The 22,907-nt window shown below is 41.3% G+C and overlaps 1 protein-coding gene and 1 non-coding gene across 2 annotated transcripts in view; both read left to right on the plus strand.

Moving 5' to 3' along the window:
* Positions 1-7,500: 7,500 nt before the first annotated feature.
* CDS2 (CDP-diacylglycerol synthase 2) overlaps positions 7,501-22,907 on the plus strand; it is a 45,929-nt gene continuing 30,522 nt past the window's right edge. The window contains exon 1 of the mRNA XM_087818858.1: positions 7,501-7,608. Coding sequence (XP_087674984.1) covers positions 7,552-7,608 — 57 coding nt within the window. The 5' untranslated portion in view covers positions 7,501-7,551. The remainder of the gene's footprint in view (positions 7,609-22,907) is intronic.
* Positions 21,742-21,874, plus strand: LOC148092714 (small nucleolar RNA SNORA2/SNORA34 family). Its single transcript, XR_015714843.1, has one exon. It is a non-coding gene; the product is annotated as a small nucleolar RNA SNORA2/SNORA34 family (small nucleolar RNA).

The following is a 22,907-nucleotide window of genomic DNA, read 5'->3' on the forward strand; positions in this document are numbered from 1 at the left end:
ATTTCCCCCGATTTTCCTAACTATAGACATTAGCAATCTCGATTTTAAATCTGGGCTCGTTTGCGTAAAAATTTCAATTTTCACATTCAAAAAGTGTTACAGGTTGGACATTTTTCATATATTTCCTGACCATTGCATGTTTATATTTTTTTCTATTAAACTGTCTTTTTCGTATTGATTAAAAGGAGCGCTTTACATATTAATCACTTCCCCTTTATATATTACCCCCTCTTCGTTATTTTTCACTTTCATTACAACATTTTCCTTTGGTTGCATTTGATATGTTATCTTGGTCTGTAGAATTTCTTAGTTTTTCTGCTATGTATCGAGGGTGGGTTTAGCTTTATCTATCCTGTCCAGAGAATTTTGTGTTCCTGAATCAGAAGATTCATGTATTGCATCGAGTCCAGAATATTCTCAACCATTATGGCTTCAAATACCGCCTTTTCCCTACCCTATTTTCTTCCTCTGGCATTTCTGTTACATGCATCTATTTCACTGAATTTAAGATATCTTCAATGTCAGATGCACCATTGTTTTATGTAGCACAAGAAAGAAAAAATGTCAAACTATCATACAGTGCTTATCACTTAGAATTTCTATTTTGTAATTATTGAAAGAACTTTTTTAGATTTTTAAAAAATATTTGTATCATATATTACTACTGTGCATACACTAAAAAATATATAAACAAAATTAAGTGGTTAAGCCATTCCCACTATTTCTCCACACTCAATTTCCCACTCAGTTGCTGATACTGCTGTTTTTCCATATAATATTCTCTATTGTCAAGGATGATGATACAGCTTTGGAATTTCTTCCAAGTCTCTGTCATCCATTTCCACCCTTCCTTCGCCCCACCCCTGTCTCAGGGAACCGTCAGTCTGTTCTCTGCATCTATGAGCTTGGTTTTTTGTGTGTTTGTTTGGTTCCACATATACAGTCTATCTTTCTGTGTCTGACTTATTTCACTTAGCATAATGCCCCTGAGGTCCATCCATGCTGGCACACATTTATGGCCGAATAATATTCCATTGTTCCTATGCACCACATCTCCTTACCCATTCATCCATCAATGAACACTCAGGTTGTTTCTATATCTTGGTTATTGTAAATAATGTTGCAGTGAAAATAGGGGTGCATATATATATAATTTCGAGTTAGTGTTTTGTTTTCTTCGGGTAAATACCCAGTAGAATTGCTGAATCATTTGGTAGTTCTATTTTTAATTTTTTGTGGTACTTTCATACTGTTTCCCATAGTGGCTACACCAATTTACATTCTCACCAACAGTGCACAAAGGTTCCCTTTTCTCCACATCCTCACCAACACTTATTTCTTGTCTTTTTGATAACAGCCATTCTAACACATGTGAGGTAATATCACATTGTGGTTTGATTTGCATTTCCCTGATGATTAATGACGTTGAGCACCTTTTTCATGTGCCTGTTGGCCAACTGTATGTCTTCTTTGGATAAATGTCTATTCAGATCTTATGCACATTTTTAAATTGGATTGTTTTTGTTTTTTGCTATTGAGTTGTATTAGTTCTTTGTATTTTGGATAATAGCCCTTTATCAGATACATGATTTGCAATTATTTTCTCCCATTCAGCATGTTGCCTTTTCATTTTGTTGATGTTTTCCCATGTGTAAATTTTGATACTGGCACTTTCTTGCTTTATGTATGATCAGTTACTCTTTTGCATACATCTTAATATCAAACATAACTTCATCTATTTGTGAGTATTTTCCCTTCTTAGGCCTTTTAGAGTCTCTGTTCCTTTGCAAAATGTGGAATGTGTTCATTCCTCCAGGAAGGAACATTTGCTTCACTAATAACAAATGTATCCTCTGCTACTCTATTTCCATATTTTTTGCTTACATAATAGCGTTTTGGTTTTTGGTTTAATAGCAAATCAAAGTGTAATGGACTTGAAGGCATTTAAAGTGGCAATTAAAGTCCACCCCCACAGTGCAGTTGCTCAGTTGAAACTGGACAGACCTGTGGTCAGAGGCCTCTCCAGGGAGGTAGCATTTTGCTGGAGGAGCCAGTTGTTTGGAGAATGAAAGAAAGAGGATTATGGGCTGAAACAATAGCATGTTTAAGAAGGACAGGATGCTTAAAAGGTTTTGAGATAGCAATTTTTAGAATTCAAAGCTTTTGGGGGGGGCGGTGTCCCAGTTTTATTGAGATATAATTGACATATAATAGAACTCAAAGACTGATGTATCTGGAACACATTGAACAATGGGGAGAGTGGTGCAAAATGAGGTTGCAAACAGGCAGGTGAGATCTTTTAAGACTTTGCAAGCCCTCTGTAAATGCAAGGGAAGGTTATCAAAAGAAGGTCTTTCACATGATCTAATTTGTGTTTTAGGAGGATCTTCTAGGTTTAACATATGGGTAGTGGTGCTATTCCAGTCAGTGAAAGAAGGAATGAATTAAGTAAATTATGATCGAACAATTGGTTAAACTTCTAGGAATAAAGCTATAGACGACTCCTAGTATCTGTTCACAGAATTAAATTCCAGATAAAAAATTCAAATTCAAATAAATGTAAACCCAATAAGAAATGGAAAAGTGGGCCCTGGCCAGGTAGCTCAGTTGGTTAGAGCATCTTCCCAATATGCCAAGATTGCCAGTTCCATCTTCAGTCAGGGCACATACAGGAATCAACCAATGAATGCATAAATAAGTGGAACAACAAATTGATGTTTCTGTCTCTCCCTTCTTCTCACTCTCTAAAATCAATAAATTTTTTAAAAAATGGAAGAGTATTTTGGTAAGTATTTGTGAGATCTTGCTTTGGCTTCTAAACATCTAAGGTAAATAAGCCATAAAACATAAAGAGTGACTACATAAGTTTTAAAACTTCATTATGCCTAAGAGCACTGTGTTGGTAAGTACACTTTGTTTCCATGACACAGAACCCAATTCAAACTGATTAAGGGAAAAGGGGAATTTAAGCATCTAAACATAAGCCAGAGGTGTCTGGTTTCCAGTGTTCTGAGTAAATGTAGGGAAAAAAATGGCTGGCCATATTAATAAGCAAAGAAATATAAATTAAAGGGAGATAGAATTTTAACCTACCAAATTAATAAAAGTTGTGTTAACACTCATTTGTTAGGAAGGAGTCAAGAAAGTTGGCACTTTGATGCATTAAAGATAGGAGCATAAATAGGTATAATTTTTCTGCTGGTAATTTGGAAATGTGTATGGAAAGCCTCAGAATTTTATTTATTCTTTGACATAAAAATTCAGTCTCTAGGATTGTTTTCCTAAGAAGTAATCAGAGGTACTTACCAAGACAAGGCATGCTTAAGAATGTTTCTTATAGAATTGTGAGCAATTCCCCTGAAATTGAAAATAAACTTGAGGTTAATAATCTGATCTTTGTTGGGTAAATTATGATAAATCTGTAAGATGACATAGCCTTTTATTTATTTATTTTTGTATCTTTTTTAAAAATTTTTTTTTTATTTATTTCAGAGAGAGGAAGGGAGAGGAATAGAGAAAGAGAAATATTGATGTGAGAGTGAAAAATCAATCGCCTGCCTCCTGTACGCCTCCCACTGGGGATCTAGCCCACAACCCAGGCATGTGCCATGACCAGTAATCGAACCGGTGACCTCTTGGTTCATGGGTGGATGCTCAACCACTAAGCCACACCAGCTGATCTCATTTTATTGATTGATTGATGTTTTTGAGAGAGGAAGGGGGAGAGAGAGAGGAAGAGAGAGAGAAAAGTCAGGTTATGAAACAGTATAAACAATAGTATTCCTAAAATTCTTAATATCTGGGTGTAAGTGCATAGAAAATAGGTTGAAAAGGCCAGTGTATAAATATTGGGGGATGGGGGAGGAAGAAGGCGGCATGGGGGGATAAATCATGATGGAAGGAAACTTAATGGGGTGAACACACAATGCAATATACAGTTGATGTAGTAGAGTCAAACACCTGAAACCTATATAATTTTATTAACCAATGTCACCCCAATAAATTCAATAAAAAACAAAAAAGAATATAGCCCTGGCCAATGTGGCTCAATTGCTTGGAGTGTCATCCTATACACTGAAAGGTCACAGATTCGATTCCTGGTCAGGGCACATACTTAGGTTTCAGGTTCCATCCCTGGCCCTGGTCCCAGCATGTGCAGGAGGCAAATGATTGATGTTTCTCTCTCCCTCTCTGTCTCCTTCCCCCTCTAAAAATCAATGAACATGTCCTCCCGTGAGGATTATAAAAATAATAATAAATAAAATACTGCCATTTCTTTAAAAATATATATATATATAAATATTAACAGTAATTATTGTGGCTGATGGTACCACAAATGATTAACATTTTTCATTATACTTTTCTGCATTTTCTACACTTTCTTCATCAACCATGCATCATTGATCAGAATATGTTAATGAATGTTGGGAGAAAAAGAAACTATATAAATTCTGGCAAATTTCTTACAAGGTAATATCATATATTAGAGTGATTCTCAATCCTGGCTGCAATTAGACTCACCTTGGGAGCTTAACAACAACAAAAGCCTATTTACTCTCAGGCTCTTTCCGGAGATTGCTATGTAGCTGGACAGTGGTGGGTCCTCCATTAGTATTTTTTAGAAGCTCTAAGTTAATTCTAATTAATGATCAAGACTGAGAATTACTGCTCCAGCTTTGTGGTCAATAGATAAATAATTGTGCTTAAAGCCCCCTGCCCCTGCTGTGTAGACCAGTTGTTTGAAAAAGTAAGACCAAGAGTTTGTCACAGGAAACTGACGTCATAGTTTATGTGGACTGTCTAATAATCTAATAGGTCTATAAGTTTGTGGGAGTGCAGGATTTGCATATTTGAAGCTTCAGGAAGTTTGTCAGTTCTGCATAGCCCATTCTCAATTCTATATTGCATGTCATCTCATTAAACTGAATAAGAGGTTTTAGCTGAGAGCACTTGTCAAACTAAGAACTAGAAAGGCAATATAAAGGGCAGGAGAAAGAGCAGATAAAGCCTGCTTTTGTTTATTGATGATTCTTTAAACAATAAATTGTTTATTGACAATTCTTCCCCTTTAAGAGAGGAAAAATACTATTCAGGGAACTGAAGAATTTTCTTTCCACTTGTACCAATGCAATTTTTAAATGTCAAGAAAGGGGGCGGTGTTTTTATTATACAATAATAATTATAGCAATAGCTGCCAACTCATGCTGAGCTCACAGTCAGCTTGCACATTCTGGGGGCTGAAGAATCTCATGCTAGTTACTTCTAATCAAAATAACATCTCAAAATAATGGAACTAATTAAGGAGTGCAATGAAATCACTGTACACAAGATATGCCACAAGCCTGGAACAAATGACCCTAAAGGAAAAATGCTAATATGAGGAACAGAAAAGGAAAATCAGGGATAGAGGAGGAGGTGGAAGGTAACGTAAAAGAACAAAATTCTTCTTTGGGCTGCAGGTGGGGGAGATTTTTATTTATTTATTTCTATAAGTAAAGGAGAAGCCATAAGACTGGCCTAAAGGACTATTGGCATGACTTCCAGAGGTCTAAGTACCAAACCCTTCTTCTCCACAGCTCTGACTTCAGGAATATACTTGGTCTGAGTTCAATTAGCCTGGCAGGGCTGAATGTGATGGATGAGAAGTTTATTTAGGCCAAATTGTAGGGGGTTATCTACTTTAGTAATCATACTGTGCATTCCAAAACTCTGATCTAAGTGAACTAGTTCTCCAACCTCCTTTATGTTAGTTTGGATTTGAAAGGGAACAGCTGAGCTTCTGGAAGGAATGTGATGCTTACTCAGATGAGACCTTTCACAATTATGTACGCTAAAGGTAAGGATCTAGATACCAGCACCTCCACCTGACTCAGAGGATGACCTTGTGGCTATCTCTGTGTTCATGTCCTTCTAGGTTCTTTAGATAATAAACATTGCTTAATTTACCCTAGAGGTATCTGGTCTTTAGATCAAGAAGTGACCACTGAAGAGTCCAAGTGGTGATCACACAGTCCTCAACAGATTAGGAGTTTAAAATTTGCATCAGCATGGTATTTTCTTTTACAAATAACAGGAAAAGACAAAATAAAATTCAAAAGCAAAGCTTTCTGTAAATACATTATTTACAGAGATAATAAATAAACTGAAGGGAGTGGCCTGTTTCTCAAAGAAAAACAAACCCCCCGAACAAGTATTTGTGCAATGTTGTTAATACGAAAAAAAGCATAACCCGAGTTGTGTTCTTCCACACCTGTTTTACTGTCACTGTGAAGCACTGTTACAGGAACTTGGAAATATACTCTTACAGAAATCAAGAAAATATAATGCCTTCTCAGAATTCTCACTATTTTCCCCAAACCCCACAGTTCAGGTCAAAATTGTTTATATGAAACTGCAATTCGTATGTGTGCAAGTTTCTTTCCTTGTTAAATTACAATATGCTCAAGGGAAGGGACCTCATTTTATGCTTGTTTTACATCGCTTACAAGACTGTGAGTAAGGACGGCTGAAGGCGATGCTTGAGCAACAAAGGTTATTGTGGGCTTTGGTAAGAAACAGATCAGTGTTTTTTAGTGGGCACTTTCTAGCTGTGAAACCTTGGTTAAACCATTTTCCTTTAGGGGAAAATTTAAATCCATTCAACTAGTACTTAGGATGTGTCAGGTACATAGGGGGGATCGGCTGTGAACAAAGTTGGCAGTATTCCTGTCCAAAAAAGGTCCAGAAGACAGAAATTTGAAAAACATTCAAATTTTTCAGCGGAAGATCTTATCTGCCAAGCATTGTGCATATTAAATGAGAGAAATTTAAGCGATTACTTGGTTCAGTGCCTAGCACGTAATTAACGCTCAGTAAGTACTAGAGACAACTGTGCAGACTGAAGTTTGGGCTTCACCTTATCACGTGATGACCTCCTCTTACACTTTGGGCTCCCCAGGCCTTTTTACTCAGGACCTAACCAGCGTCTACTTAGAAGCGGGAGGGGAAAGCCCTGGCTACGGAAGACACACGGCCCAGAGAAGCCAGCAAAGCACTAGCCGCCTCTCGCCTTCAGCAACCCGTTACCTCTAGGACCTAGGGTGCCAGCGCCGGCCCTCCGCGGTCTGGTGGGAGCTCTCATTGGCTAGTCTTCCTCGGAAACGCACGCCTTGTCCCGCCCTCTCACGTTGCTGGTCAAAACCCGCCCATCTACTCCGCCCCGCCCTCACTGCCCAGCCTCCCTGGCGGGCTCACGCTATTGGTGGGCCTTCCGGTGCGCGTGCGCGCTCGCTCCCGGGCCCTGCCGAGAGAGGAAGCGAGCGGGCTGGGGCGGGAGAAGGCCCACAGTGCTCCGCCCGGGGGGAAGGGCGGTGGCGGCGCTGGGCGGGGCCGAGGTCAAGGGCTGGCGGGCTGGCGGCCTGGCTGCGGCGGGGCCTGCGAGCTGCTGCAGAACTGCGCGCTGCTCAGGCGGGGCGGGGCCGGCCGAGCGGAGTCCGCGCGCGCCCGCGCTGAGCTGCCCGCTCCGGCGGCTGCGCTGCTCGGCCGCGGCGAGGTCGCCCGGGAGTCTCCAGCATGAGCGAGCTCAGGCTCAGGGCGGTCCGCGACCCGGACGCGCCGCCCGCGGACAAGGTAGAGGCGGCATCCGGGTGGGCGCGGCCAGGGCGGCGGCGCCTCCGGGGGGGGTCGTCTAGCTCTTTGACCCCTTGCGGCGGGCGGCGGCGCCGGGCCGGGGCCGCGCGAGGGTCCCTGGCTGCGGGCTCCCCGGGGAGCACGGCGGGGCCAGCATCGGGGTTCCTCTGGGGTCCGGCCGGGGGTTGCGCGTCGCCGCCGCCTCCCCGCGTTGGTGCGGGCGCCCCGCTAGTGCCCCGCGTCCCGAGGCCTCCCGGGTGTGAAGACGTGGAGACCCTGACGCCTTCCTGGGCAGACGACTCGACTCTGTGCCCGACTTGGGCTCTCCGCACCCCTCTAAACCTTGGGGGGCGGTATCAACACAAGGCCTTGGGATTTGCCTCCCAGGGGATTTAAATCCCCTGAAGGTGAAACCCGTTAGCTTCCAGCAGGAGGTTGTTGACTGCGCGGTCGGCAGGTGCCCGCAGGTGTGCCCCCGCTAGATGCGCGCGTTTCCTGCTCCAAGAGGGGGCAGAGGAGGGTGAAACGGGGGTCGCGGCGGGGCTGCAGCTGGGGGGTGAGGGGAGGAGGCTTGTGAAGGGGCTTGAGGACGGTGACGGGGTGGCTGTGCCACGGTGCGTGCTGAGCGGCAGCGGAAGGGCCGGACTTCACCGGGCACTCGAGGCAGCAGCGGCCGGGCACCGGGGCCGCGGCGGCGCGGAGAGCGCCCCGAGGGAGCCTGCGCCGGGGCGGAAGGGAATGGTCGACCTGGGGCTTGCTCGTGGGTGGCCCGCAGGTATTTTCTTCGGTCCACGTATTGCTCTAGAGCAAGACTTGCCCTGGCCGGGTGCTCGGTTGGTTAGCGCGTCCTCCCCACACGCCGAAGTTGTGGGCTCCTCCCCGGTCAGGCGCCGACGAGGCTCGGCCATGAGCGCCTAAGTAAGTGGAACAGGCTCGCGCGCTCGCTGTCATCAATAAAAAGTAAACACAAGATTTCTGGAACAGTCTGAATTTCTTTGGTGATAGGGTACAAACAGAGCAGTGTTACGAGGAGGAGTGTTTTAGGTGAAAGAGTGTTTTGGGTTTTAAACAACTCGTTGCTTTTGACAATGGATCATCCAAGGAGAACTCTCCATATTGATTTTTAGAGTATATTTTGGAGAAAATTTAAGTCTTCTGTACAAGCTTAGGAGTCGCTAGCAGAGACAAGGTACTCTGAAATCTCTAATCTTCCTATTAAGTACCCTGGCTGGGCCTGGAAGAACTCTGTTCCCACCCTGCACGGTAGTTGGAAGCTGTGTGTCCCTGTTGAAGGGGTGACAGGTCAGACTTAACGGTACTTTGTGGGCCTTGAAGGCGTGAGAAGAGGGAGAAAAAAGAAGGCACGAGAGCTAGTGTGCTGTATTTTTAAAAAGGTAACTATTTTTAATAATTAGACATAGTTACTGGTAAAAACAAAACAAAACCGTACATACAACTCCCCCCCCCAACACTGGATTACAAGGTGAAACAAAGTTCCTCTCCTCCCCACCCCAGACTCCTTGGATTCATCTCCCAGAGAAAAAGTGCTGGCCAGTGTCACTGCAATAAACTCAATAAAGTAAAAAACAAAAACACATTAAAAAAACTCCACAAAAATGTCTTAAAAAGAAAATAACCTCTCGTCCGGTGCAAGGAGCTGTCCAGCTAAATGTGTCTTAATTTTTTACAACTGCACTTAAACCACTTACACAATGACAGGATGCCTGGGGTTGTGAGGCACACTAAGTGCATGTTGCTTCCTAAAATACAGCAGTTACTGTATTCTGTTAAAAGCCTGATGTAGTCCATTAGCTCAGAATAGGGCAATCAGCTCCTCATATCATCACTGTATTTCTGAATTATCATGTATGGGATTTTAAAATAAAGATACATTTTAAGAACTGTGAAATGCTTCATTTGCCTTTGGTGAACATATGTTGTAGTTTTAAAAAATATTTATTTGTTTTATTTCATAGGTTGAAAAACCTTCCATGATTTTGGTTTTGCTATATTCTTTATTCTTTTTAAAAAAAAAAAAATTTCTTGATTGATTGTTGAGAGAGAGAGAGCGGGCATGTGGGCGAGTGCCATTTGCTGCTCCACTCACCCGTGCGTGCATGGGTTGCTTCCTGTCTGTGCCCCAACGAGGGATCGAACCTGCCACCTTAGTGTGTCTGGAAGATGCTCTTTAACCGACTGAACTCTGGCCAGGCCTTGCTTATATTCTTGTTAGAACTTAAGAAAATTAGAAACAACTAAAAAAGGGTATCTCTTTTAGGGAAATGAAGTGTGAAATGGGAACTTGGTTATTTCATAGAATTCAGAAAGCAATATCAGGTCAGTGTATTAAAAGAACTGGGACAAATTTGAAAGATTCTTTAAAATGTTACAGTTGCTTAACTGCTGTGGCAGAATTGTCCTATAAATAAGCGGATAATCATTAGCTTCAGAATAATCTGGAGAGCATGTTTATTATAAAAGTCAGAGGTATTTTGTTATATTTAGCATCATAGAATGGAATTTTCAGAGCCTGTTGCTAATAAAGGAAATGTTTTCTTCTGGGAACCATGCTTATAATTTTAAAGTCCCAAAGCACAGTATTGTTGCCAAACTAAGACACTTGGAATTTAAACTTTGGGAATGATTCTCTTTCTTCTCAACCATGTTTTTACAATGTAGCTTAGGAAAGAGAGGACGAAGCTTGGGCCAGAAGGTTGGCGTCTCACAGTTTATGACTGGGTTGGCGTTTCAGGAGACTTTGTCTTAGAGGTTGGAGTGAAGGTTCGGGCTTTTCTGCTGTACTTACATGCTGCAGTGCTATTTAAATTAGAGCTTTACTCCTTTCAAGGCTTCCCTTCTAGATTGATGAAACCAGTGTCAGGAGGAAATAGTGACATCATTTAGAAAGGGAGTTTAAATTTTAACTGAAGACAGTGGTTTAAAGCAGGACTTAAGAGTCAGCTAGATCCATCTTGAGCCTGGGTTCTACATTCTAAGAGATACTTGACTGAGCAAGTCACTTAACTTGTATAAAAGCCTCATTTTGTCCATCTCTAAATTGGGGTGATAAAAATGCATTAAATGAGTATGCATGCTACATAGGGCAGGAAGAGTCACATTGTAATAATATGTTAGCTGTTGTTTCTGGTTGAAACATAGTTTTACAGAAAAAAACTTTAATATTCACTTTTCACTCTTGGAAGATGATTAAATCTTCAAGTTATAAATGTTTGGAATAGTCTTTTCCTATTCATCACCTTTTAAGGAAAGTGTTATGGACAGAGCTTGGCCTTCTATATGACCTATCTTTTCAGTCCATTTTCTTGCTGAGTTTTTAAGTGCTCAGAATCACAGTCAGGCTTAAACCTTGGAAGGAACATCACTGTATACAATGACCTTCCCTTCATAGCACTAGCTAATATATCGTAGGATAGTGGTGAATAATTAGAAGTGTTTTTTTAAACATATTTTTATTGATTTCAGAGAGAGGAAGGGAGAGGGAGAGAGAGAAACATCAGTGATAAGAGAGTCATTGATCGGCTGCCTCCTGCACTCTCCTGTCCGGGGATAGAGACCACAACCCGGGCATGTGCCCTGACTGGGAATTGAACCGCGATCTCCTGGATCCTAGGTCTATGCTCAACCACTGAGCCAAGCCTGGCCAGGCTAGAAGTGATTTTCTGGTATACTTTAAAGAGTGAACTACTAAAATAATAAAATTTTATTTTAAGAACTACAACTACTTCAGATATAGGAGAAATGCTTTGTATCTTTCGAAAATTTCTTTTCATTGAGAAACACTTTGCTATTGAAAAATCGGTGAATCTTAGCTTTGGTTCTCAGACTTAACAGTAGGAGAAACGGTGAAAGATTGATTTGTCATATAACTCACCATTTTAAATTTCTTAATTTATGTTGATGAACAGTGTAACTTTATTTTAAAAATTCAATTACTTTGCAGTTTATTAGTATTTAAAATTTTTTTTTAAAGCTAAGTTTGTTTAAAATTTTTTGTGTGTGTGCACAAATTTGTGATTTTCTTTTTCTTAGAAGAATTTATGGCTTTTAAAAATGTTCAATTGTTCTCATCAGATGTTAGAACTAGAAGGGATCCCAAAGGTTGTTATTTTATAGACGTGGATACCATAGCCCAGAGGGTTCACTTACATAAGGCCGCACAGTTGGTCAGATGCAGAGGTTATTCTGATAACGCTTTTCTAATTCTCTTTTTTTCTCATTATGTTGTGTGATGCTGCCTTCAAGGGCACTTAGTTTACAAACTAAAAGCTTCTACATCGATTGACTTTGATAGAAAAAAATGCCCAAATATCATCTGTTTTTGTTATGTGGCTACAAAAACAAAAAAATTGCAAAATAAATCTTTCAAAATGTCAGATACATATTTTTTAAAAATCTCAATGTGGAGAGTCTGAGAAACTTTTTTTTTTTTTTTTTTTTTGTAGAAACAGTTGATTGGGTCCAGTTTTCCCAGTTATTGGACGGCTGGTGGTTATATATTTTGAAGCCTGTCCCTGAGAGCAGCACCAGGGCATCCCTGAAAGGAACTCCCAGGCGGTGCAGGCTCTTCACTCTGAGCTGTGTGTGAGGCTGCTCAGGATAAATGCTTTCTGGTTGGTGACTCAGTGTCAGAACTGTTTATTCTAGCAAGAATCATTCAGCGTTCAACATACCTTCTCCTTAGGACATTCGCAGGATCCAATGTGCTGTACACAATCTCTGTTAGCTCTGGGGGTGGTGAGTTGGGGGGCAGCTGGCATCTGTGTTCATGAGGAAAATGTCCAGGATTTTATACCAATTTTGGCTCCAAATAATCCATTCATTCTCCACTGATTTGAAGAAATCCTATAACTTGAATGCATCTGGGAACTCTTTGAAATGAATCTTGTAACGAATTTTACAGTGCAAATAATCATCCTGTAAGCCATTTGAAAAAATGTGTCAATTCTGATTTGCGCACTCCCCCAGCTGCCCTGGGATCCGCACAGGTGGAGTGTATTGAACTCGCTAGTGTTCCCATGGGCTTGCAGAGGGCCCCCTGCGCACAGCCTCCTAACCTGTTCCATGTGCCACAGCCCCGGCCTTCCTGCCTGCGCTGGAGGCTGCACAGCCTTTCCTGGGTCATCCTGCCTCCTGTTTGGAAAGGAGACAGAGAGACCCTGACACTTGATTATTCATTTTGCCAGGGTCTTGTTGGAAGAATACTAATTTGTTCCTGGCGTTGGGCAAACTTCTTGCTTTTCAAATCTTGCCACATGATTGCCCAGTTGGGCTGGTACAGTGCCAGCGAGGGCAGACCTGATCCCCATTAGGCAGCTCACCTTGCCAGTCCTGGATCTTTGTTCTCGTGCTGTTTGCCCCAACAGTGGGCATGGCATAGGGCCCACTAAGTTAAGTGAACTTTTAAGGAAAGTTAAACTTTATTATGTTGTTTTGGCTGAGCAATCCATGGTTCAAAATTTGATAGGTGCAAGGGGTGTGCTGTGAACACCTCCTCCCCTCCTACCTAGTTCTCCCCAGAGGCAGCCCCTCATTCCAGGTTGTGGTGCTTATGAGCGGTTGCTGTCCATGCAGAGGGACCTGACCTGTCCTTCCAGAATCAGATGTCTTTTTTAAGAAAATTTTTTAAAAAATTTTTTTTAATTGATTTTAGAGAGAGAAAGGCGGGGAGGGAGAGAGAGAGAGAAACAGAAACATCAATTGGTTGCCTCCTGTATGCACCCCGACGGGATCGAACCTGCTACCTAGATATGTGCCCTGACCAAGTCACAGGTTCTAACCAGGCGTTATCTGGATTCCTTATCTGTTGCTCTTGCGCATTTCCCATAGTTCAGGAATTGATGCCTGCACTGTTGTAAACCCTTCTAATTGAACTTCCTCCCTTCGGGATTTGTTCTCAGCCCCTTCTAGTCCATCTGTCCTTTGTATTTTCTAGCAGCTCTGAAACCGCCCTATGAATTACAGGAAAAAGGAAAAAAGGATTCCGGCCCCCTTTTCAGATCCCTTAAACTTGGTCCTTTATAGCTTTCTCTCTTAACCAGCCCCCTCCTCCTGCTTTGGTGCCTCTGTGACATGATTTTGGCCCTTGCTATTTCCAGCCACCAGAATGTGCTCTTTCTCTGTCACCTGTCTCCCTACCTTTACCTATTTAAATCTTATTTTCTCAAAATTCACTTTAGATCTTCCCTATCTCAGTATTTCATCAGGCTAGTATTTATTGTAGAAATGTGTACATATGAGATGAAATCCACTTACAGTCTCATCATTCAGAGAAACAACCATTGTTCAAATGAATATATCTCTGCCATGCATATTGCCGCACATGGCTGTAATAGTGGCTATCATGCATGATCTCATAGCTTGCCTTCTTATGCTGTCAGAGTATTTTCCCAAATTGTTATTGTTTAGTAACTTCTTTGTAAATAGTTTCAGACTTTTTTAATCATAAAAGAAACAGATAAAAAGAAACTATATTCATTGTAGAAGCACCAAAAAGAAATCACCTTACTCCTGCCACTCAGAGATAACTACTATTAATATTTTGGTGTGTATACTTTTTTTAATGGATTTTTTTTTTTTTTTTGAGAGAAAAAGAAACATCGATTTATTGTTCCACTTATTTATGCATTTATTGGTTCTCGTATGTGCCCTGAGTGGAGATTGAACACACAACCTTGGCATATGGGATAATGCTCTAACCAGCTGAGCTACCTGGCCAGGGCTGTACTTTCTTTTTATACACACTGCACATTCCTGTACTATGTGTACTACTGTTTTATAACTCAGTTTTGTTTGTTTGTTTTTTTAAACTTAAGACTATGCCCTAAACATTATTAAGGTCTTTAAAAATTCTAACCCAGCATAATTTTTAATGGCTGTGTGTCATTTCATTGTGTAGCTATACCTTAACTTGCTGAACTAATCAGACATTTAAGTTTTTTGCTGTTGTAAGCAGGCTGCAGGAAATATTCATGTGAAAAAAAATACACAAAAACTTTCTGCACATGCATGATATCCTTAGATAAGTTCTATGTTTAGAACTGCAGACTCAAAAAGGGATATACAATGTTTCAGCTTTAGATACAGATAATATACTTCCTTTCCTCAGTAAATTTGTAGCTACCATAACTGCCAGAGGGTCTGTCCTACATGCTATGGTCTCTCCTCCCCCACAAAGGAATACTAAGTATTCACTTGTTTCTTGATCTTAGGAATTACAGGCTAGTGGTTACCAGCACAGATTTGGAGTTGGACTGCTTGGTTTATAACCTGGCTCTACTACTAATTTGCCTGTTTTCTCATTTGAACAATGGGACTTAGAATGAGGTTGTTCTGAGGCATGCCTTTCGAATACAAAATGTACCTTAAAACAGTGATTTTCAACAGGTGTGCTATAAGAATTTTTAAAACATGCAGTACCTATTTAGTCAGGAGCACTCACCTCTTTTCCTTTAGCTTGTCAAATAAAAAAGTGACAACAGCCCAGCCAGCGTAGCTCAGCAGTTGAGCATTGACCTGTGTGATCCAGGAGATGGCGGTTCGATTCCTGGTCAGGGCACATGCCTGGGTTGAGGGCTCCATCCCCAGTAGGGGGCGTGCAGGAGGTGGCCGATCAACGATGTTTCTATCTCCCTCTCCCTTCCTCTCTGAAATCAATAGACATATTTTTTTAAAAAATGACAACAGCCAACACTATAATAACTGCTATGAATTAATCAAAATTATACCTTATTTTTATTTTGTTTTTTGTCAGATTGGCAAAATATGTATTTTTTTGGTGTGCTACAGAATTTCAATAATTAGTTTATGTGTGCCATGAGACGAAAAGGGTTGGAAATCGCTGCCTTAGAATAACCAAGTAGTTTATTAGGAGAAGTTTCTCTCTCTCTTTCTTCTCTCTTTAAATTTTAAGATCACACTTTATTTAAATAACTCACAGAAGACCAGAGGACTCACATTTCCAGCAGTATAGTGGATTGAATACCCTAATTAATTCTCCCACTAAAAATAACCAAAAAATGCTTGATAAAATAAAACTAAGATACCTTTTTCAATATATTGATAAGCTGGCAAAAAATTAATAACTTTTAAAAGTCAAAATCTTTAGGAAGGCAGAACCACAGAGATAAGCTTAAAGTCAGCTTTCACTTAGAGGAAGGACATTGGCCAAACCAAGTAAACTAAACCTTTGGGAGAAGTTTCTCTTTGTAAGATAAATGGAAAGGGAGTGATAGAATGTTAATATTAATATTTTCAATTCCTGTCGAACTGTTAGAACGAGGTAGTAACCATTAGTGATGCTGCCGTCACAGAGATAACCAGCTATTGTGTGTCTCTTGAAGTATACAGTACTGCTGACGGAGGATTCTTGTCTAAAAATCGTATCTGAGTGGAGAGAGAGGGGAGCAGTGGGCATGGAGAATAAAGCCTACAGATTCAGGTACTTAGGCGCATTAATGATTTCTGACCTCACTGGATCCATTCACTCAAACTGCTGTAAAGAGAAAAGAATTTAAATTATTGGGTAAATTTAAATACTTAATTGAAGGAATTGTTCATTTTCTTAAGGTGTGATAATTGAATAGTGATGTTTAAAAGTTCCTATTTAAAACCACTAACTATAAAGGAAACAAGTGGTAAACTGAGCTACATTAAAATGAAGAGCTGCTTTTTCTTGAATTAAGAGAGTGAAAAGGAAGCCTATAGACAATGAGAAGACATTTGTAAAAAATATATCTGACACAGGACTCATGTCCAGAATCTATAAAGAATTCCTGCAAAATGAATATATAAAAAAGACAGCTCAATAGAAAAATGGATACTTCAAGATGGTCAATAAATACATGAAAATGTGCCCAACATCGTTAGTCATCAGGGAAGTGCAAATTAAGTATCAATAAGATACTACTACATACCCACCTGAATGGCTAAAATGGAAAAGACTAAAAACACTTAGAATTGGCAAGTATGTGGAGCAAGTGGAACTTTCGTATACCGCTTGTGGGAGTGTAAATTGGTACAAGCACTTAGAAACTGTTTTGCAATATTTACTAAAGCTAAATGTACACAAACTTTATGATCTAATAGTTCCATTCCCAGGTGATTACCCAGGAGAAACCTGTATGTGTGTTCAGACAAGTACTAGAATATTGAAGGCCGTGTTCTTTGTAGTAGCCCCGAGCTGCAGTTTAATGTGTGAATAATTCTGCTATGAACATGGGTGTACAAATATCTGTTGGAGTTTCTGCTTTCAATTATTTTGGGCTTATATCCTGAAGTGGAATTGCTGGATCATATGGTAATTCTATGTTTAATTTTTTTAAATAATTTTTCAATTTTTCAATTACAGCTGACATCCAATACTATATTAGTTTCAGGTGTACACCCAGTGATTAGATATATAACCTACTAAGGGATCAACCCCATAAATCTCGTCCCACCTGACACCATGCGTAGTTATCAGAATATTACTGACTCTCCTCCCCATGTTAGAACTGTAGAGTAGTTCTCCTGGGGCTCTCTTGACTGGCACAGGGTGTGGACGCTCCTCCTGCCGCCTTCCCATTTCCTGTCTTGGTTAAGGTCTCTGTCATAAATTTTGACACTGGGAATTTGACAGACCTCTGTGTGCTTAGATGGGACTTGTCTGATAGACTTCATTTTAGGTTGGGTAGGTGGGGAGCAGAGCCCCCTAAACATTATCCACCATCCCAGATGTCAGATCTCCATGCAGAGCTTCTCCAGGGTGTCAGAGAGCAGAGGGCTCCTGCTGTCCTTGGCACCTTCCTGAAGTATGTACTCTTGGCTGCATTTTCTCTGTTTTATTTCATCCACCTTAGCTCTTCAGTCACCTTTGTTGAAATCTCGTATCCACAGATGATCCCTGTCCCCTACATTCATTTCAGTAGGATACCGAGGTGAAAAGGCCTGGGCTCTGAGTGCTGTCCTCAACAGGAAGTTTTCAGAGACTGAGCTGATCTTACAACATCAGAAGCAGGAGGTTGCTACACTTTTGTTGTTCTGTGGGGGTGGGGGTGGGGGGACAGACGGGTAAAAATGGTTCCTCTTGATTGATGACACATGAATTCTGGGCTTCTGCTCTTGACATTTAGAAGGGCAAAAGTTGACAACTGACCCTGGAATGTGACTGTGTTCGATTTGAGTTGGCTGGTGGAGGAGAGGATTCAGGGTAGAAGACCAATGAAAGGGGAGAGTGTGGTGTGATACCAAAGCCAGAGAAAACAAGTTTTTGAGAAGAAATAATGTGTAGGGAACTCATTGCATCCCGGTAGCTCCCAAGAATGTCCAGTGGGCCAGTGCTCTAACCATTGAGCCAAACTGGCTAGGGTATCTTTGACTACTTTTAATAGAATCTCCCACTAAAATCTAGTCTGTGCTGTTTGGACCCTCTTATAAAATTGGGAAAGCAAGGTTCACATGAGCTTTGTTTTCTCACAGGGATGTCAGCCAAACACCCAGTTTTCTCTTGAACAGTTGGCATTTATGTCTCCTGTCTGTTCCACAGAATTCTCTGTACAGAGACTTTGCAATTTGCACATAGTGATCTGTTGAAAAGGTGCCACTGGGGAGTAGCTATTTTGAGAACTTTTGACAAAGAACTATTTTTTCCAGAGATACCAGTTCTCCTAGGGCCTTTTCACCAGACAAGTGACATCTCGTTGCTCCAGAAGGCTCCCCTTGAATCCTTCCTGGTAGCTGTGGACGTCTTATTTCCTAGATCTCAGAAAGAATTGCCTCAGTATTGGGTCTGGTGTTTTAACACATGACTTACATTTCTCGTTGGTCATAAAATATCCAAAACACTAAAATGAGCCCTGACTTTTCTGGCTGGGTAGCTCAGTTGGTTAGAGCATTTTCCCAGCATCCATTCTCCTTTCCAGGGCTCACTCGCTATTCTAAGGTATTTGGCACTGCCTGGGCAGGGGCAGAGGAAGGGGCTTGTTGCGGGTGGACATTTGAACCGGAGGAGCAGAAACGTGCCTGGAAGGATGGACAGAGGATCAGTCGGGTCCCCAGGTGCGATGGGAAGGCCTTGAGGGCCATGCCCAGGGTTTAGGGGGAAGCCAGGAAAAGTGTGTTTTGTTTTGGGAGGCAGCAAAAGTTATGCTCAGAGACTGAGTTGTTTTTGCCAGCAGTTTATTTAGCACAGGGTTGCTGTGGGAATTATAATTTCACAAGCCAATAGCATGTAGGTTAACATCTCTTAATAAGTAAAATAAAGAAACGACATTCTCCAAACTAATGAAAGATTAATCACACTGTTGTTCCAGGTAAGGGGAATAAAGTCCAAATTTAATATGAGGTGTACCATTTTTTATGAATTAAAATACCTCGGAGAGTGGGGTCCAGCCTAAGGCCGATTTGGAGCACATTGCTAGGGAAAGAAGGTGCCAGTGTTGGTAGGCGGGCTGATCTCTTTCACAGGGCCAGCTGTGAGGTTTATCACCACTGCCTTCCTGGAGGAAAGGAGCGAATGCCCCAAGGTTCTTCACAGAGTTCCAAAATTCTCAAATGGTGCTCACAAACTCTGTATTTATTTACTAAATATCCCCCTACCATAGTTGCTTCTCCATGCATTCTTATAGATAAGCCAGCCCCAGAGGGGCTGCTGACTGCTTATCAATGACAACTGATGTAGAATGATGACATCCTTGCATTCTTATATCAAAACAACTTTACTTCTGAAAACAGCTTTCTTTTGTCTTTGTCATTGTCATAATCAAGTAGATTTGAAATCATGGTAAACCTATATACAACAGTGTCAGCACAGAGGAGGGAGGGGCTCAGATATATTCATTTTGTACTTTTTTAAAATTGTGGAAGCAGTACTTGTTTTGTGAAAAATGTGGAGGTGACATGATAGCATCCTGATTTCACTACCAGAATATAATTGCTAGTAACATTTTCATCACGTCCCACTAATGTTAAAATTCCTAAGGTTTTAAAGTGGCTGCTTGGCATCCCTCCCTCTTTGTTACATAGATCGTGGCAGAATCTTCTGTTGTTGGACATATAGGCTCTTTTTAGAAATAATACTGTACTGAGCATTCTCATATAAATTATGTGTTTCTTTAGATACTCAGGGTATTTTCTCTACATGAAATGACTAGATCAAAGGAGATATGAACCATTTAAAGGCTCTTAATACATATTTCCAAACGACCTTTCAGAAAGGTCGCATTAATTTTATTTCCATGAGTGCTATGTGAGTGTACTCGTTTTCTCTAACCCTGGTCCACAGTGACTATTCTTTCATCTACTCATTCAATCCAATGTAAGAAAAATGGTTTCTCATGTTCGTTTGATATTTTATGTCATTTATTATTGTGAAATTAAATAAGTATGCAGGTTACTGATATTTGGCAAATTGTCTTTCTCTTTTGCTAATATTTCTATTGGGATGTTCACATCTTACTGATTTTTAAGAGTTTTATGATGGTTAAGTTGAGAAATCTAGATTGCGGTATTGTTCTTAAAGGATTAAAAGAAATTATTATCCATTTTTCAGACATGCTGCTGTGATAGCCTTGAGGAGGGCCCCTGGGGCAGGGGAGCTGCTCTGCAGGGTGTGATGTTAGTGTACTCCCTGACCGTGCAGTGAGCAACTGCCCACTTGCATACATTTCCAGAAGAGGGCTTGTTGGATTATCAGAAGCATTGCCTCCTATTTACAAGGATGAGCAGAAAGGCCTGAAATTCAAGTTAGAATTGGAACCCAGGCGAGCTGAATCTGAGTTCCATGTTCTTTGCCGCAGTCATTCCACCTTCCTGGCCTCCTGGTCCCCCAGTCATATTACTTCCACAGTTTGGCCAACGAGCCCGTAAAAGGACCTGTGATCATCTCAGCATTAGCTAGCGGGGCCATATAGGGTGGGGGAGTCCTTACCTCATTTCTGCATTCGTTTTGGAGAGAGGAGGTGGTGACAGTGGCCACCACGTTCCTTGGGTCCTGCAAGCTGGGGGCAAGGGCATGTCAGCGCAGCCCTGCAGGCTGCATCGCATGGAACCCTTTTACCCTAAGGTCTTGCTAAACCCCAGTTTCTCTGTGGAACCCTCTTGACTCCAGACCCCATTTCTTCATCTCCTTCCCTCTCCAGGCTTCTGTGGAAATTGGCTGTCCAAATTCTGGTTAGGTGCCATCTCTTGCTTTGTGCTCAGGAGATGCATTCTCTGGAGTTGGCCTCCCAGTCCTAGATTTCAGTAGCTTCCACACAATTAAGTGAAGGCATGTTGATCTGTCATGAGAGTTTCCTAACAGGGTGGCAAAGCTGACTGTCTCAGGGGAACAAAGGAGGCAGAGCTTGAAGGCACAGCTCCGCTGATGTCATAAACCCCTGCTCACTCTCGGTCTTGGCTGTTCCCAGTACATGGTGTTGTTAAGAGGTTGAGTGGTGCTAAGACAGTGTGAAGATTAGCAACTGGTTGGGCAGTGAGAGCCAGGCCTCTGGTTTCAGGAGGAATTTGTTGAGCTTAGTGACTGGAGTGAGGAGTAAAAAGAAAATACTGGCATGTCAGTATTTATTTTTAATATTGGAGTACCATGCTCCATTAACATGATGCGCTTAGTATCAACCCCAGGATTTTGTTTAAAAGTCTTTATGTTAAAGCCCTGGCTGGCGGCTCAGCTGGAGCGTCATCCTGTGCACCAGAAGGCTGTGGGTTTGATTCCCAGTCGCATACCTAGGTTTGGGGTTCAATCCCCAGTCGGGGTACGTACAGGAGGCAACTTATCTCTCTCCCTCCCTCCCTCCCCCCCTCTCTCTCTAAAAGTCATTTAAAAAAAATATCCTCGGGTGAGAATTAAGAAAAAAAAGTTTTATGTTAAGAAGACTTTTATGAAATTAAAGAGACAGTAAGTAAAACTAAGTGGTTCAGATGCTACAGAACGTCAAGTAAAAACTTAAATTCATAAAAATTTAAATGCTAAACATAAAAATGACTGTTCCTATGTAGGTTAGTAGATTAAGTAAAATTAAAATTTTATTCAAAATTAAAACTTACTAAAATGTATTAAAGAACTACATTTACTAAATTCAAAATTAAACTTATTAAACTTAAAATGCAATAAATGCTCTTTAAAAATATCTATCAACGTTGGCCCTGAATCAAGGCCAGCAGTTTGCCGAAACTGCTGGTTTCAAGCAGGAGCCTAAAGAAATGTCTTCCTACGGTCTGTTGGCCATTTCAGAACTTAAGAAAGGTAACGGTCAATTCATTAGAAATATCTGCGAGAAAAGAGAGAGAGAAAAAATATATATATACATACACATCACCAGTGACATTGATTTCAGCACATTTAAAAATATATATTTTTTTATTGATTTCAGAGAGAGGAAGGGAAAGGGGGAGAGAGAGATAGAAACATCAGTGATGAGAGTCATTGATCAGCTGCCTTCTACATGCTCCCCACTGGGGATCAAGCCCGCAACCTGGGCATGTGCCCTGACCGAGAATCTAACCTCCATGTCCCGAATCATAGGTCTATGCTCAACCTCTGAGCCATGCCAGCCAGGCTCAGCACATTTTTTAAAAAAATATGTTTTTACTGATTTCAGAGAGAGGTAGCGAGAGATAGAAACATCAATGATGAGAGAGAATTATCGATTGGCTGCCTCCTGCACACCCGCCTTCTGGGGATCGAGCCCACAACCCGGGCGTGTGCCCTGACTGGGAATTGAACTGTGATCTCCAGGTTCACGGGTCAACCCCTCAACCTTTGAATCACACCAACCAGGCAGCAAATTTTTGTTTAACTTCTTTCTCTGTGCCAAAATCTAACTCTGGGAGTAGGGATGTGATGAGACCATTGAACTGCAATTCTTTCCTCTTAATCTTTCATCTCCAAATCCCACCTGTTGTTTGATAACTTTGAGGATTTTTTTTTTTTTTTGCACAGACTGTAGCCTTTTAATTGCCTATGTGCTGTGGTTTTTGGTTCAAAGATAGCATTCCCTGTTTGTCTTTAGTTTCATCACTAGTTTGGCAGTTTATCTCATTATTAGTTTCTTTGAACTGGAGTAAGAGTCTTCAGGCAGAAGTGTACTTTATTGGTCGATTCTCTCCCTCTTTCTGAGGATTGTGGAGAGAAAGAAAGGCTTGTATGCAAGGAAACCTAGGAGTGAGTAAGGCTCAGACATAAGTAGGGTAATGGAGAGGCATAACATTTCGAATGCCTTTGTACCACACAGGTGCTATGTTTTTATGTTTTAGTTTTTCATCTGTAAAAGGTCAGCAATGCATGTCTCCCCCTTATTCCTGCC

Source organism: Miniopterus natalensis, chromosome 7 (genome assembly GCF_054644295.1).
Source record: "Miniopterus natalensis isolate mMinNat1 chromosome 7, mMinNat1.hap1, whole genome shotgun sequence".
Lineage (NCBI taxonomy): Eukaryota > Metazoa > Chordata > Mammalia > Chiroptera > Miniopteridae > Miniopterus > Miniopterus natalensis.